This window comes from Netta rufina, assembly GCF_964035555.1.
Source record: "Netta rufina genome assembly, chromosome: 8".
Lineage (NCBI taxonomy): Eukaryota > Metazoa > Chordata > Aves > Anseriformes > Anatidae > Netta > Netta rufina.
The window spans coordinates 9326307-9340974 of NC_140131.1; the positions used below are offsets into that span (position 1 = coordinate 9326307).

Genomic DNA, 14668 nt, shown 5'->3' on the forward strand with positions numbered 1-14668 from the left:
AGCACCATTTATCCTGTTCTGAGACAGATGAACTGCTCCATCTGATTGAGACCTCTCTTTCCTAGATTAAAGTCCTCAAACAGACAAACAGGCAGTAGACTCCACAGCAGGTCTTTCTCATTTATTCTCTGTCTGCAGTAAAAAGACTTCCTTAGAGATATTTTAATACAAAAAATAAATATCAAGTAGTTTTTCTTTCCCTGGAAATCTAGGATATTTCATTACAGCCAGCAACGGGGAAGCAAGTTCCAATTGAGATGGCCCAAAGATGTACAATGAGGAAGCTGGAGCTGCCCAAGAGCCAAAATCTGCCACCCCTTCTATGCTCGGTGTAACTTGCAGAAATAGATAGGTCCAAAGTTGGCTGTGAGGTGAGGAAGAACGAGCTCCCCCAGCCGGCAATCTGAGGAGAAAGAAAATGTGTCCTGGAAGAGCGTGCGGAAGTGGCTCAAGTCCTCGGCGTGGGTCATGATGTTGAACTGGGTTTCTGCAATTTCTATCGCTCTCTCGATCACGTATTCATTCTGCAGCGGGGAGAGGGAGCACGTAGAATACACCACGTCTCCTCCTGGCTTGGTAGCAAGGATCCCAGAACTAGGGGATGAAGAACAAACACACCATCACAGGAGGAACAGGACAGTGCAGGACACTGGCACTGAAATCAGGAAGCCAACACACAGCACATATGAGGTGGGGAGAGCTTTGTACAGGTACACACAAAGTAAGAAGAGGTTTCAGTGCTGACAGTAACAAGAGCTGCTGTTGTAACACAGCTAACAACAAAACAGTGTCAAGCTCACTCACATCAGCAGCTGCAGCTGCAGCATTGGCAACATCTGACGCTCCTTGGTTCTCCTTCTGTGGAAGATGTTGTTGTCTGTCTCCATCACAGAGTGCCTGTCCGTCGTGCAGGGCACGTCCACGAGGACCTGCAGCAGCAGAGATCCTGCATCATTTTTGGCCTCAGATTGAGCTCGGAGGTCACCCAGCACCTCACCCAACACCTCCAACCCTGCCATGCTCCAGGTAATAAAGCAAAACTCCTGAGGGGACACCTCCCGGTTTAACAAATCCTCCTCCCCCAAGCAGAACAAACCACTAAGGGGCCAGCACAGCCTACCAGGCTCCTGCCTGTCAGGGGAATGGGTACGGGTTGAGAAACAAGAAGCAACCATCTAAGTTTCATATCTAACCCCTTGCAAGTGAAGAATTAGGATGGGATATTTACGGATCATACAGACAGATAAAGGTACAGCTCAGGATGCCCATACTCACCAGATGCTGCAGAAAGGGTATAAGTAGAGGAAATACTACTCTATATGTGGCTTAGTCTCAGCATTTCAGGCTGTGCAAGGCTATACAATTATACTGTTGGATGAGCTGCTGTCTTCCTCTGAAACAGGAGAAAACTAAAATAGCTGGGCTAATCTTCACCGGTTTTCAATCACTTACCTTATGGAAAGTTCCACCTTCCAGCTCTGCCCAGTCCCTTCCATCGTACGACGTGACACTCACGGCTTCCCTGACATTTTTGGGAACGTAGCTACTGAGAATCTGGTACAATCTCTTTGTGCGGGAAATGGAGACGTCGTTGGCTGCCAGATGCCCTGGGGCGAGGGGAGAAAACAGCATGCTGAGAAATTCACTCTGGAAAAAAACACACATTATTCCCAACTCTTATAACCACAAAAGATTAACAGGCAGACAGGCAGCGCCACGTACCACAGCACTCTTTCCCATCCCAGTTTTACTCGACAGCCCCTTCGCTTACCACAAGCCCCAGTCTGCAGCAGAGCCAGAGTCTTGCCACCTGGAGCTGCACAGAGATCAAGGACGAAGTCATCCGGCTGCACGTTGAGGGCCAAAACGGGCAGGAGGGATGCTGCATCCATCAGATAGTAGCTGAGGAGCCCCAGAGAGTCTGGCCTGGAAACCACCATTACAGAAAAGCAAGCATGTGAGGGAACAAAACAACTGGAGGGTAAGAGGGACACATACAAAAGAAGCTGGTGCTAACACCCCGACAGTGGCAATGGCAACCCTGGTTTGTCCTAGGAATGGTCAATAAAATATTATTAAAGGCCTAGCTGGGGATAGTCTGGCACCTCTCAAAGCCAACTAAAATTGTTTGTTTTTTTTTCAAAAATGCAACTTCTTTAGCTAGTTGTATCTCGTGTGCTACATCTGGTTGATATCAGTGCAAAGAAAACAGGAAAACCACCTCACCAAGCAGGACGAAAGCGCGTGATGTCCCCCCTGGGGAAGGTGTAGCACTTGATGTTGGAGCCGATGGGGGCAGGCGGTGGTGGTGGCAATGTCCCTGCCGGTGTCACCGTCCTGCCTCCACCATGCCCCTCTGGGGACACACTCTCCCCCTTCTCCGCTCCCACTTGCAGCAAACTCTGTGCCTTTCTGGCAGCTTCGGAAATGAAATCGGCGGCGTTGTGCAGCTCCAGCTCCTGGGCGACGTGGTCGGCAGAGGCGAAGCTGTTGAGCAGGGCGCCGTACTTCTGCTCGCACAGCAGCGCGGCACGCACGGCCGGCCAGCGCTCCCCCAGCTGCGGGCTGTAGCTGGCGTCGAAGTGGTGCAGCGCCAGCCGCGTGGCAGGGATGCGGGGCGCCGTGGCAGCCTGGGGAAGAAAATTTTGGGGTGTGTGTGAACAGATAAAATCTCCAAGAGACAAAATCCCCAACATCGCGGTGACCTCCAGCCGCTGCGCTTCACTCGGTGGTCTCTCTGCTGCCATGCAAGGAGGGGATGGGCTGCAGGGAAGAGGGGAGCAGCGAGCATGCAGAAGGGTGGGGAGGAAGGAAGATAAAGGGGTGCAGCAGGGATAAAAGGGGGTGCTGGAGGGCTGAGGGGGGGAAAAGCCAAACTACACGGTGCCCGGGGAGCGGCGGCGCCCTCACCCACTTCTCCTTGTGGCGGTGCCTCCGGGGCGCCGCTCCCAGCCCCGGGGTCCCCAAACCCCATCGCAGCAGCGGCAGCAGCGGCAGCAGCGGCCGCCCCCCCAAAACCATGGCCCCGAGACCCCCCCCCACAACCCACGGGCACCTTCCGGGGCGGGCCCGGTACCGGCAGCGGGCGGGCGGAGCCCCGGGAGGCGGCCGCAGCCGCACGGGGGCGGCCGCGGGATGGGGATGGGGATGGGGGAGCCCCCCTGCAGCAGGGTGACGGCCACATGTTTGCAAATCTTGCACCACTGGGAAAACGGAGAGGGAATAAAGTTGCGCTAGGGTTGGGGTGGTGCTGGGGTTAAGCTCTGTTTGGGTGCGTTAGGGGCTGAGCTCGGGATCCGTCAGAGAAAGGGTGATGCATTTTGGAGGTGATGTTGTGAGAGCTGAGGAAGCATTTGCTACACAGCTAAACATCGCTGTTCGTTCCCTGCTCCTAAATATCCTACCCCGAAGGGAAACAGCGTGATTTTATGAGTTGGGCTCAGTGATCCTTGCAGGTCCCTTCCAGCTCAGGACATCCCGCGATTTATGAACGCGACCCCACTGCCCCAGGCTGGTGCTTACCGATGATGCCACCTCACTGTGCAGCAGTGCCCAAGTCCCCAATGCACCACTCAGGCATCATTCCCTGCTCCTGCACTCAATAATAGGGGGAACCACCACCCTGCCTGTCTGCAGCCCCATGGTCAGTTGTACTGGGACAGGACACAGAGCTGACCACAGCAGAGGCTTCTCCAACCTCTGTTAGCAACCCCTGAGGAGCAGCTGCCAGTTATCCCCAAAGGCTCATGAAACAGAAATAGCTTCACCTTGCAGCTTTCTAAGGGTGAGAATCAGGTATCAAGTTTGGGAATAACTAGCACTAATGAAAAAAAAAAAAAAAGTCTGAAAAAAAAAACCAACTTCAAATTTTTAAGTAAGTCTATTTAGCTGTTCAAGAATGTTACAAAAATGATGTTTCTTTCCTATAAAAAAAGCCAACCTTTCATGTTTTTCCTCTGGAAGGCAGCATTTTTGTAAAAACTGGTTTAGTCACAACTTACCAAGTGAACAACACTGGTCTTGTGGGGCTCAGAAATGTCTTCGTGGCTTCAACAAATTCTTGTCTATCACAGCAGCCACTGGTCACTGAGGCTGCACAAGGACATTCCCACAAGTGAGGAAAAGTCTCCCCACGGACACACAGGTGGGCTCTGACCCCCACTCATTTCATCTTAACCCAGTACCAGTACAAGTGAGAACCAGAGACTAAGAAATAAACCAAGAGCATTTCCACAGGAACTTTGAATGTTTATTATGGAAAATTACAGAACATCAGCATGGGTTTTCTGTAGCTGCACATCGTGCATGAGAACAGATGCAGTGACATGCTGGCAATCGGTCACTGCCAGAAAGCTGCTCCGCTTTTATTTCACATTGACAATAAACAGGCAGGAAGCAGAACTGTGAATCCATGAACCGACGAGAGCTTTCTGTCAGATTATGGAAGCAGATGGACAATCGCTCCAGTGTTCATTTCAGCTTGGTAAAGAGCTTGTGAGCAACCTGAAAGAGAAGACAAAGCACACAGTGACTGATAGTTCCTCTTCAAAAGGGCTGGAAGTCAGCAGGGTTTTACCACCCGTCTCTTGGTTTTCTGGGCCCTCTTGCAAAAAGTCATTCCAGAAAACTAGTGAGATTTCTTACAAAGCTGCACCTCAGATGAAAAGGGGTTAAATTGGGAAAAGCAAATACAACACTGAGATAGCAAAGTGCCACATGCATGGCAAAAACATTGTTTGACATTATTGTTTAGTAATCTACAGAATTTAAGCTGGATCTGCTGTAGCAAGTAGGAGAAACGTTTAATAAGAAAAAGCACCGACATTCACAGCTTTTTGGAGATTTTGGAGTGACTCGAGAGCTACCAAGCATCACACTTTCACGCTCAGGAGCCTGGCTGAGGGCCGGCCTGCTGTGCACTTACGCAGTGGTCCCTGGCGTGCAAGAAATCGAAGAGCTCCTCGGTGCACTGCTCCTCCGTCTGGGACCTGGAGGACACCCTGGCGTCGCACAGCTCCAGCCGCTCCCTCGCCTTGGCGCACTTCTCCGTCTGCTCGCAGTGCTCCCGCAGGGTGGTCAGGGGGTCCTGGGGGGACACACAGGGGCTGTGCTGAGCACGGGGAGCCCCGCACCGAGCCCCTCAGGGCTCAGACCCGCCCGTGAGGCGAGGCGAGGGGCCCTCAGCCCCGACTTACCACCAGCTCCTCCTCCTCCTCCTCCTGCGGGCAGAGCACAGCACAGCCGTTAGCGACACGAACGGGCACCGAGACGTTTTTTGCCCCATCCCCATCCCGTCCCCGCTCACCTCAGGCTCCCCTCCGCGCCCGGCAGCTCCGTGCAGCCCCATGGCGGCCCCGAAGGACTTCCCACGGTCACCGCCGCCCGCCCCGGCAGCGGCAGCGGAAACGTCCCCGCAGCGCCCTGCGCCCTCCCCGCCCCTCTTCAGCGCTTCCCCTCCCAAAATGGCAGCCGCCATATCCCCTCTTCACAACATGCCCCTCGCTTTTGCCCTCGCTGCTCCTCGCAGCCGCCGGGAGCGGTTTGACAGCGGGGCTCCCCTCAGGGACCCGAGGCCGGGGCCACCATGGCCGCCGTTCCCCTGCTCCCCTTTTCCCGCCTTGACCTCCCCAAGATGGCCGCCCGCTGCCTCCCCTCTCAAAATGGCGGCGGCGCGGCCCGCCCCCGCCCCAAGATGGCGGCGCGGCGCGGGGCGATGGCGGCGGAGGGGCCGAGCAGCCTCCTGGCGCTCAGCGCCGCGGCCGTGAGCCGCAGCATGGCGGCCCTGGAGCCCGATGTGTGGGGTAAGGAGGCGAGGGGAGGTAGCGGCATCAGGCACGGGAGCGGGGCGGAGGGCCGGGGGCCGGTCCTTCAGCTGCCGCCGTCTCCTTCTCGCTCTCCGCAGCGCTGCCCGGGCACCTCCTGAGGGGGCTCCTGCCGCTGCTCTCCGTCTTCCGTCTGGAGAGAGCCGAGGCCGCCGCGCGGAGAGCAGGTGCGGCCGGTGGGGATGGGGGGGGGGGATCTGGGGACCCCCAAAATTAAGCCGGTGGGGAGAGGGTTCCTCGCCCCGGCTCGGAGGGGGGGATCCCAAATGGCAGGGATCCCCCTCACGGACCCCAAAGTGTAGGGATCCCCCCCCCCGACTGACCCCAAACTGTAGAGTTTCCCCTCAAAGGACCCCAAACTCTAGGGACTCCCGTCATGGACCCCAAAGCTATAGTGACCCCAAACTGTAGGGACTCCCCTCATGGGACCCCAAAACTGTAGGGACCCCCCCCACACACACACTGACCCCAAAGCTGTAGGGACTCCCCTCACGGACCCCAATTTGTAGGGAGCTCTCCCTCATGGAACCCCAAACTGTAGGGACAGCTTCACGCTGCCCAACCAGACAGGGATACATACCCCTGTCAGGAGGCATGATCCCAAGCTGGAGTACCCCATAACTTTTAAATCCCACTGTCTTTACTTCCTCACATTCAACCTAAGGACCACAAAACACCTTCCTTGTCCTTGCCCGAACCCCTTTTCCCTCAGCTTCCCCCTCAGACAAGCACCGAGGGGCTGAGCTCTGCGGCAGGACTTGTAGCTGGTAAGAAGGGGTGATATGTTTGTGTTTGTGGGTTTTTTATAGGGCTCTCCACGCAGCCCGTCTGGCGCAAGCTGTGGGATGACGTGATGAAAACCAGGCCCCCCAACTCGGAGGTGAGGGAAGCGGCATGGCACCGATGTCCCGATTCTGCTGTCCGCTGAAGGGTTTCACTCTGGAGCGTGCCGCTGCTCCTGGTCACTGCTGGCGTTTACGTATAGGTGTTTGTAGAGCTTAGAGACATGGCCCTGGTACAGAAATCATTTGGGGAAACAGTTTATAATGGGACACACAGCGTACGCAGCCTTGATTTCACACCAGTGAGTGTGCTGAAGAAATAAAATCTGTCTTTTCAGATGCAATTCTTAGGGAAACAGAAGATAAAAGCCAGTATCTCCTGTCACACTCACACCTACGCTTGCAAAAATGTGCTGATGTATTAGAAGGTGCTGGAAAACCCTGACAGAAGAGAGTGAGTTTGAAAGAATTGTTTTGTGTATGAAAACTAAAGCTCCATCAATTCAGGATCACAAAAGGATGGTCAACAACCAACTTGTGTAGCCTATAAATAGACATTTGGGAAGAAAATTCCCAAGTTTTGGTTTCAAAACACTGAAATATATTTAAATTAAGCCAGAAGCAGAATGAAAAGATAGTGACAAGAGCAATTCAGTTTTTGAACGATTAACACGGGGGGAAAAAAAATGGATGGAAAGAAAAGGATGCTGAAAGCTAGGAAGACACTACTGCTAGCACAACTCAGATTGTTGTTGGACACTGTTTACCAGTGTAGCAGACAGCAATAATTTGATTTAAACAGAATAAAAGAAATTATGGCTGAGTTTTTGTTAGCGTGGCGCTGTTCAGGAGTTTTTATCCTGGTTGACTCTGAGGTAATTTCATTGCAGAGTATAACGTGCTGGAGGAAGAAGTTTCTTGAAACGTTCTTCTCAAATGTCCTTCACGGTGTCTTGGATGTTTCCTCTGACTGGCGTCTCAACGACCATCATTTCTCACCGCTGCTCCACAGTTCACCACACGTCACGCAGCTCACCCTGTGCAACATGCTACAGGGCGCCGTGGAGCTCACTGCTGAGCACAACCAAAAAGTGCTCGAGAACCTGGCCCACTCCCTGCGGATCCTGAAGTTCCAGCACCTCCTCTCCTCATACCAGTCCGTCAGGCATTCACTGGTTTTACTTCTTCACCGGCTGATTCACCACGGCTCAGTCAGCCAGTTGTCCATATATTCCTGGCCTGTTCCTGACACGGTTCTTCTCGTTCTCATTTTGAGCATGAGCGCTGGCTTTTGGCGGTCAGGAAATGCTCTTGCCTATCGCAGCAGCCCGTGTGGCCTTTGCAGAGAGGAGGGCAATGCCCAAAGCCAGGGGTCAACACGAGAGCAACCAGAGAGGGAGTGGAGCGATGGGGAGAACCTGAAGGGGTCCTGCGGGGCTCTGAAGGAGGCTGATGTGCAGGTGGAGGGGGATGGACAGGGGGCTGGCCAGAACTCCGGCCTCTCCGGACTGAGCTGTCCTCTGCAAAACCGAGCATGCGAGGAGGCAAGCAGCAAGGTGTCCTGTGACCACGCCAGCGTGCAAGGAGGGTCTTCTTGCTGCTCCGAACAGCTGTCCTGTCACCCGGTCCTTCGAAAGTCTCGCAGACGGCTGAAATCTGCAGTAGGGAAGAAACGCCGCTGCCTCAGACGCAGCAGGGGACTGTGTGCTGACCCGGATGACCTGTATGATTTTGTTTTTACTGTTGCTAGAGAAGACAGTTCAGGACTACTTGACAAAAACAGCATCACAGAGGGAGAAAATGCTGGGAACTGGACTAGTTCCTCCACTGGATATCCATGCTCTGGCAATGCTGGCTGTAAGAAAAGAGGAGGATCTGCTGGGATCTTTCCTCTGAAAACTGCTCCCCGCTTCCGAAGTGTGTCCACACTTGAATTGTGCTCCATCCCTTTGACTGGGGACACGTGTCGGACTCTGAGTAACCTGCTAAGCTCCTGGGTGTCTTTAGAAAACCTGGTTCTGTCTTACAACGGTTAGTGGTGCGGACAGGACGCTTCCTTCCAGCTGCTGTCTAAGGGTCTGACTTACTGCTCAGGCTTACCCTGATCTTATTTGTACTGGAAGGGGCAGTATTGGTTCCTGATCTCGAGAATGGCATTGTTAGAGAAGTTTAATGAGAGGGAGGACTTGTTTGAGGGCAAGAGGAGTAAGAGAGGAACCTTTATTTGTCAGAGGAAATGGTGCTGAGATGAAAGCATGGAACTGCAAAAACATAGCACATCGGGGTGGAGAAAAGAGAGGTGCAACATAAGCCCAGTAGGATCACAAGGGCAGATGGGGTGGCCAGGAAACAAAACAGAAGATGAACCAAAGCCTGGTCAGATACCAGCTCCACCTTCCTGGTGGGCAAGTGAGGTGGGCCCTGAGCCTGCCAGTTTTTCCAGGCTGGTGGATTCCCCTGTATGCAGTCAGTGCTGTAACTTAGTGTGTGGATAGGGCGTACCTAGGAGGAACCCCCTCTGGCAGTTTGTGAGTTTAGCCTTTGACTGCAGTAGCTTGGCTGGACAAGCTGAGCTGAAAGCTCTGCTGTTGGTGGAGCTCCAGCTGAGCGTGCGTGGTGCCTCTGCGCAGGCACATCTAACTCCTCTCTGTACAAACGCTGTTCCAGGCCTGGGTGTGAACATCTTCTGCATCCTCTCGGGGCTCCGGGCCCTCTCCCGACACCCGGACTGCCGCCTCCACGTGCTGCGCGTGAGCGACGTCTTCTCCCACATGCCCTGCATGGAGCTCGTTCGCTGCATCCTCAGCACCCTTCCCCAGCTCCACACACTCTCCGTCAGCTTCGACCTCAAGAACCAGCTGGAGGGGAATGGGCCAGAGGGGAATCCAAGCTGCAGTGATGCAGAAATCCCAGGTAGGAAACAGATCCTGAGCGATGCACAGGATGTGGCAGGCAGATAAGAGTTGTCTTGACATACAAGAATTGAGCTCTGCATTGTCACAGTGGCGTGTAATTAAGTGATTACGGCCTCACCTTCCTGATTCAGGTGGTGGTGGTGGTGTGCACCTCGTCATTTCCAGTCTGTGATGCTCTCTGTGGAGCCAGAGTTTTGGACAAAGCACCTTAATGCCACACCAGCCTGCCACAACATTGGCTTTGTACAAGACCAGACCCAACCTGCCCAGCAGCCCACAGGGAGCATATCCCACCAGATCTTTAAATTGTTCAGGAGCTTCTGCTGTGCCCATGCCACTGACTGTGAGGCTTCAAGTCTTACGACTTTTAAGAAGAGGGCAAGCTTCTCTTGATGGTCACAGCACCAGAGGACATGGCAGCGCTGTGCAAGCTTCTGAGTAAGTCAGGGAGGTGCAGCAGGGTGTTCTCAGCTCACAGGACTCTCCTCACCCTTATTAGCTCCTGAACAAACAGGGTAAAACTAGTAACTAACCCCTGAGTCAGTATGGAGTGGGGTCAGTGAATGTTGTGGTCTGGGAAGAAACTACAGGTTTGTGCATAAAGGGTGGCCTTTTCTCAAGGACTGTTTCACTGCCAGAACACAGCAGGAATTGGTGGTCTTGCAGGATTCCTGAAATGAGGGGTTTATATTACCACAGGCCTGAGTTCCCATATGGTGCTATGGGGCCAGCACTTCCCACCAATCTAAATGAGACACGTAAGGCACACGGATCCTTGGTTGCCCCGGGACCTAGCTGCGTTGAAGACAGGTACTCCAGACCAAGCTCTTTCATCGTTGTTTGTTTTTCTTGCCTTAGAGAGCTGCCTGGAGCAGCTGGAGATCCGATTCCCCAGGGAACCTCTGCACACCATGTTCCTGCTGCCAGTGCTTAAGGCTTCAAAGTCCCTCCAGCAGTTGTCCCTTGACAGCGCCACGCTGCCCTCTTCCCAGGAGCTCGGGCTCCTTTTGCAGGCACTTAAAGGTACTCTGCTATCCCGCAGGTAGCTGAACTGTGACACAGAGCAGTTCCTTGCTGTGCTCTTCCATCCTAGGAGTGGCTGCTTGCTTTTTAGTTGGCTCAGACTCTGCCAGAGCCTGTTACAGCTTCCTCTTGCTGGCAGTTCTGCTGGGTGAAGCTTTAGTCTAGAAGCAGTTTGGCTGCATTTGTGGGACTCTGCTCACAAACTGCTAGGGAACACCCGGCAGCAGTCCTGAGGTGCTCAGGTGCCTGAACCTCCTGTATCTAAACTCTGGGCTTTTGCTGTGTCCATGTCTTGCCAGTCTTTTTAGCATGGAACCAGTTCAGGTGGGTCCGTGGCTTCAGTGTGAACATCCTTGGAGTCATGAGAAAAGGAAGTGGGTGTCAGCCAGCCCGTTTTCTGTGCTGAGCTCATGAATGCTCTGCACAACAGGATGGTTTCTTTTTAATTATCCACAATCCAGCACAGTTTATCCACTGCCGAGTAGTTTGTGGGTGTTAGCTGGTAGTTGGGTCAGATTCTTTTTATCCTAAGGCCATGCAGTACTTGACCTGAGAACTCATTTTGCTTTCAGAGTGCAATCCAAGCTTGAAGAAGCTGAGCTTTCACGATGTGAACCTGGCTGACCACCAAAAAGAAGTTCTGCTTTTGCTTCAGGATCCCGTCTTGCAAGGTACAGCAAGCTCCTGGGCCTTGGTGCCACAGCTGGCTGTTTTGGCTGGCTGGCTGATGTTTAAGAAATGATCTTCAGAAGGTTTGGCCAAACGTCAGTGTCCCAGGGGCAGAGCTGTAGATGCTGGCAGAAGGGGAATGTGTTGGGTTCTATGTGCCAGCAGGGCAGAGAGGATCAGCTGCAAAGTTAGCCTGTGCTGCAAAGAGGTCTTAGCTGTAAAAAAAGGTTTTTAACCTGCAGAAGACATCAGCCTTTAACTGGGTCAGCTGGCAAAGCCACCTCCTGGTGCAGTGACTGCTGTCTTCACGTGACAGAACAGCAGTGATGTCGTGTGGTCTGCTGCCAGGGAAGCTTTGTTCTTGCACATGGAGCTATACGCAGGATGTAATTAAGGAATAATGAAGCACACAAGGAGTTACTAACGTGTGCTGTCAATCCATTTCTTCTGTAGAAATCTCATTCTCTTTCTGCCGGCTGTTTGAAAGCTGCACTGCTGAGTTTCTGACGGAAATCATCAATACAGTGAAGAGAAATTCATCTTTGAAGAGCCTCAGACTGCCTGGGAATCGCCTTGGTGAGTATTGTGGATGTTGGTCATGACCTTGGACCAGCTCCCCTGGAGTTAGCGTCAGTGTTGGAGTTAGAACCATTCCTAGCTGGTGCCAAACTTAACAGATGTGTGAGTGGAGTCAGCTTAGTCACCATTAGCTCATAAAATGAGGGGGCTGAGAACTTTTTTTTTTTTTTTTCAGTAGCACTCAGCAATGCACCAGGAGTCTTGGTGCTACAGGGACATTACAGTTATTTTTCTCTGTAGCTAAAGCAAGTATCAGCAGGAGTTCAGATCTGCTGAATGCTGATCTGCTTCAGCCTCTGACAGGAATGGATACAGCAGCAGATGCACTACTTTTCATCCAGAACCACAGATTTTACCCAACTTTGGGCCTTAAAAGCTTTAAAAACTCATTAGGCACTGGAGGGGTAGGAACTAGTAAAGGTTATTTTAAAGAAGTAGAACCAAACCTACAGCAGGAATTGCCTTTATGGATTACAGACCACGTAGAAATGTTTGAGAAATGAATTTCACGTCCACCCAGAATATTGTTTTCTGATCTTTTAATGAAATAAAACAGGAAAGCTTGGAAGCACCTGAAATGCACTAAATTGCTAAGGTTTGTGTTTAAGCCTCTGCTTTTGTCTGTTTCAAAACAAAGCTGAATTTTAACTTGCAAAACAAAAACCAGGATTTTTTTCTAGTAAAACAACCTGTCCCATCAGCAAACATTTCTAGCACCTTGAATACTGTTTGGGGGCTGAACTCACTTTTAGGGACAAACTAAAGATAAGTCCTTTGTGTTGTCAATGCATCTTCAAAGCCACCTCTCTGCACTGCTCCCACCCCCAAAATGCTTTAAATATTGAGGGTCATTCCCAGTTTGCATCTAACAGTTGCATTTCTCCCTTCTTAGGGAATCACAGGTTGGTTGCCCTGGCAGACATTTTCTCTGAAGATTCCTCCTCTTCTCTTTGCCAGCTGGACGTCAGGTATTCTGCTGCTCTTAACACGCTGTACTTATTGTTTCAGGAAATCCAGGAAAAGCCCAAGCAGGGTTTTGTTCCTTCCTTAAGGGAATGTGTGCACAAGAAAAGCTCAGAGAATGCTGTACTGTGGCTAGAGAATGGGCACTTATAACCTCAGAGATCTCCAGTGTGTCTGAGGCCAGGCCCTTCTCCCTGAGGAGTTGCCCTGCACATTTATAAATGAGTCAGGCTCCGTCTTCAAAGCAGCTTTCATTTTTTTGCTCCCCTGGGAGACTGCTGCATCCCCTCCTTGCTCTGAAGGTTAGAACTGATGGATCTACATACATCTATTCACAGGCATCAGCATGAACAGCTCTGTTCCCACCACCCCAGCACAGGGAGTGAGCGCTGTCATTGCCCCTCTCAGATCCTATGAATGCCTCTGCATTCCTTTCATCATCTTTGTTCTCAGCCTGAACTGCTCTTTTTTTTTGAGCCTGAATGGCCCTAAACAGAGGCAGTAACCTGCACTACTGTGTTTATTTCTTAAACTGACATTAAGGGATCATTCCTACTTTATACTGTAGAAGGAAGCTGTATTTTACACTGAAACATCCTCTCATCCTTGCATGAGTAATTACTAGAGGGGGCAAGTGATTTAAACTGCTCAAATTGCAGCCTAGACTCTTAATGAGTTTTTTGTCCTCCTTTTCCTGGAAAGCTCAAACTGCATTAAACCTGATGGACTCCTGGAATTCACCAAGAAGCTAGAAGGCCACATCCAGCAGAGAGGGGGACAGATTCAATTCACCCATCTCCGCCTCTTTCAAAATTGGCTGGATCAGGATGCTGAGACAGCTCAAGAAGCCCTTCGGCGTCTCAAAGCAGTGTGCAGCGTGGTCAATGACTCGTGGGACTCTTCCCAGGCCTTTGCTGACTACATCAGTGTCATGTGATGGACACAAGAAGAGAAGACAGATCAGCTTGAACTTGATCAGTTCTGTTCATGGCCAATAAGATTTCTCTCAACACAGGTAGGGTTTTCTTTCCATGGTTCAACAGGTTGCAGCTGTCTTGTCGCTTTTCTGTTCCTTTGAAGAAGAGGTGCCACAGCGAAGCAATAGAGGTGGCCATGTTTGTCAACAGCTCTACTTCCAGTTTGTCTGTCAGCTCCAGTTTTAGACTTTAAGTGGGACAGATGCATCAAATAAGCTTCTGTGACATCCTGCAGATCTCTGGACAAGCAGTTATTTATTTCACTGGAGTTTTGTACAAATTCCATGTTGGTTCAGCCAATATCTCATTAATAAGTATCTCAGTCCTTCAAAACAGCAGAAGCTTTCTGGACATGGACCCTGACAACTTGATCTAGGTTACCCTGCTTTTGAGCAGGGGAGTTGGACAGAATGACAGCCTCAGCCAGTGTGATTCCTGAAATAGGAACTCCTCCCTCCACTTCAAATGAGTAATTAAAAAAAGCTAAATAAAGCTCTCACATTTGAGCTTTTGTTTGGAAAATTTTACTTCCTAAGAAAATTAAACAGCAAGCTGCTTTGTATATAATTATTTGCAATCGTTTATCAAGGTGTCTGGGAAAAGAATTCTTCTTGCCTCTACTCCATATCTGCACTCATTTTTCAGGAGTTTTGAATAGTTTGTTTTGTAACATTTTTATAATAAAAATAGAATTAAGACCCATCATGTATCATGTGTGTGAATTTTATTACTGGATAGTAATAAATTAAAACACTCTGCTAGATCTGGGGATCCCACCCATAATAAAGCAAGTGGTTTTAGAAATGGATTGACCTTAATTGAGCCTGATTTTCTACTGCCTGCGTGTTCTCTCAGGCAAGATGCTCAACATAAAAGCAGAGGGTTTTTACAGACCCTTTTGTTCCTGAGTAATCACCGGGGTTCACATTTCATGGCAG

The 14668-nt window shown here is 51.1% G+C and overlaps 3 protein-coding genes across 3 annotated transcripts; 1 reads left to right on the forward strand and 2 right to left on the reverse strand.

The window, feature by feature from the left end:
* Positions 1-112: 112 nt before the first annotated feature.
* Positions 113-3021, reverse strand: NSUN4 (NOP2/Sun RNA methyltransferase 4; the record flags this gene model as incomplete). The annotated part of the gene is made up of 6 exons (XM_084291155.1): positions 113-594; positions 805-929; positions 1453-1607; positions 1772-1926; positions 2227-2630; positions 2911-3021. 6 exons carry the CDS (start codon positions 3019-3021, stop codon positions 321-323), a joined length of 1224 nt encoding a protein of 407 aa, XP_084147281.1. The 3' UTR covers positions 113-320.
* A 1206-nt stretch (positions 3022-4227) lies between these two features.
* On the reverse strand, positions 4228-5491 carry UQCRH (ubiquinol-cytochrome c reductase hinge protein). The gene is made up of 4 exons (XM_084291516.1): positions 5306-5491; positions 5196-5219; positions 4925-5086; positions 4228-4503 (listed from the first exon to the last, which is right to left on the reverse strand). Exons 1-4 carry the CDS (start codon positions 5474-5476, stop codon positions 4471-4473), a joined length of 390 nt encoding a protein of 129 aa, XP_084147642.1. The 5' UTR covers positions 5477-5491; the 3' UTR covers positions 4228-4470.
* Positions 5492-5688: 197 nt separating this feature from the next.
* LRRC41 (leucine rich repeat containing 41) lies at positions 5689-14573 on the forward strand. Its single transcript, XM_084290789.1, has 10 exons — positions 5689-5801; positions 5903-5989; positions 6632-6702; positions 7495-8635; positions 9272-9517; positions 10378-10542; positions 11115-11213; positions 11665-11787; positions 12683-12758; positions 13456-14573. Exons 1-10 carry the CDS (start codon positions 5693-5695, stop codon positions 13688-13690), a joined length of 2352 nt encoding a protein of 783 aa, XP_084146915.1. The 5' UTR covers positions 5689-5692; the 3' UTR covers positions 13691-14573.
* Positions 14574-14668: the final 95 nt, after the last annotated feature.

Coding starts and splice junctions, on each gene's coding strand:
- UQCRH (XM_084291516.1), bottom strand. CDS start 5,476: ATGGCGGCTGCCATTTTGGGAGGGGAAGCGCTGAAGAGGGGCGGGGAG. Junction 5,087..5,195: donor AGGAGGAGGAGGAGCTGGTG/GTAAGTCGGGGC, acceptor GTGTCCCCCCAG/GACCCCCTGACCACCCTGCG. Junction 4,504..4,924: donor TGCACGCCAGGGACCACTGC/GTAAGTGCACAG, acceptor CTTCTCTTTCAG/GTTGCTCACAAGCTCTTTAC.
- LRRC41 (XM_084290789.1), top strand. CDS start 5,693: ATGGCGGCGCGGCGCGGGGCGATGGCGGCGGAGGGGCCGAGCAGCCTC. Junction 6,703..7,494: donor CCAGGCCCCCCAACTCGGAG/GTGAGGGAAGCG, acceptor ATTTCATTGCAG/AGTATAACGTGCTGGAGGAA. Junction 8,636..9,271: donor CCTGGTTCTGTCTTACAACG/GTTAGTGGTGCG, acceptor ACGCTGTTCCAG/GCCTGGGTGTGAACATCTTC.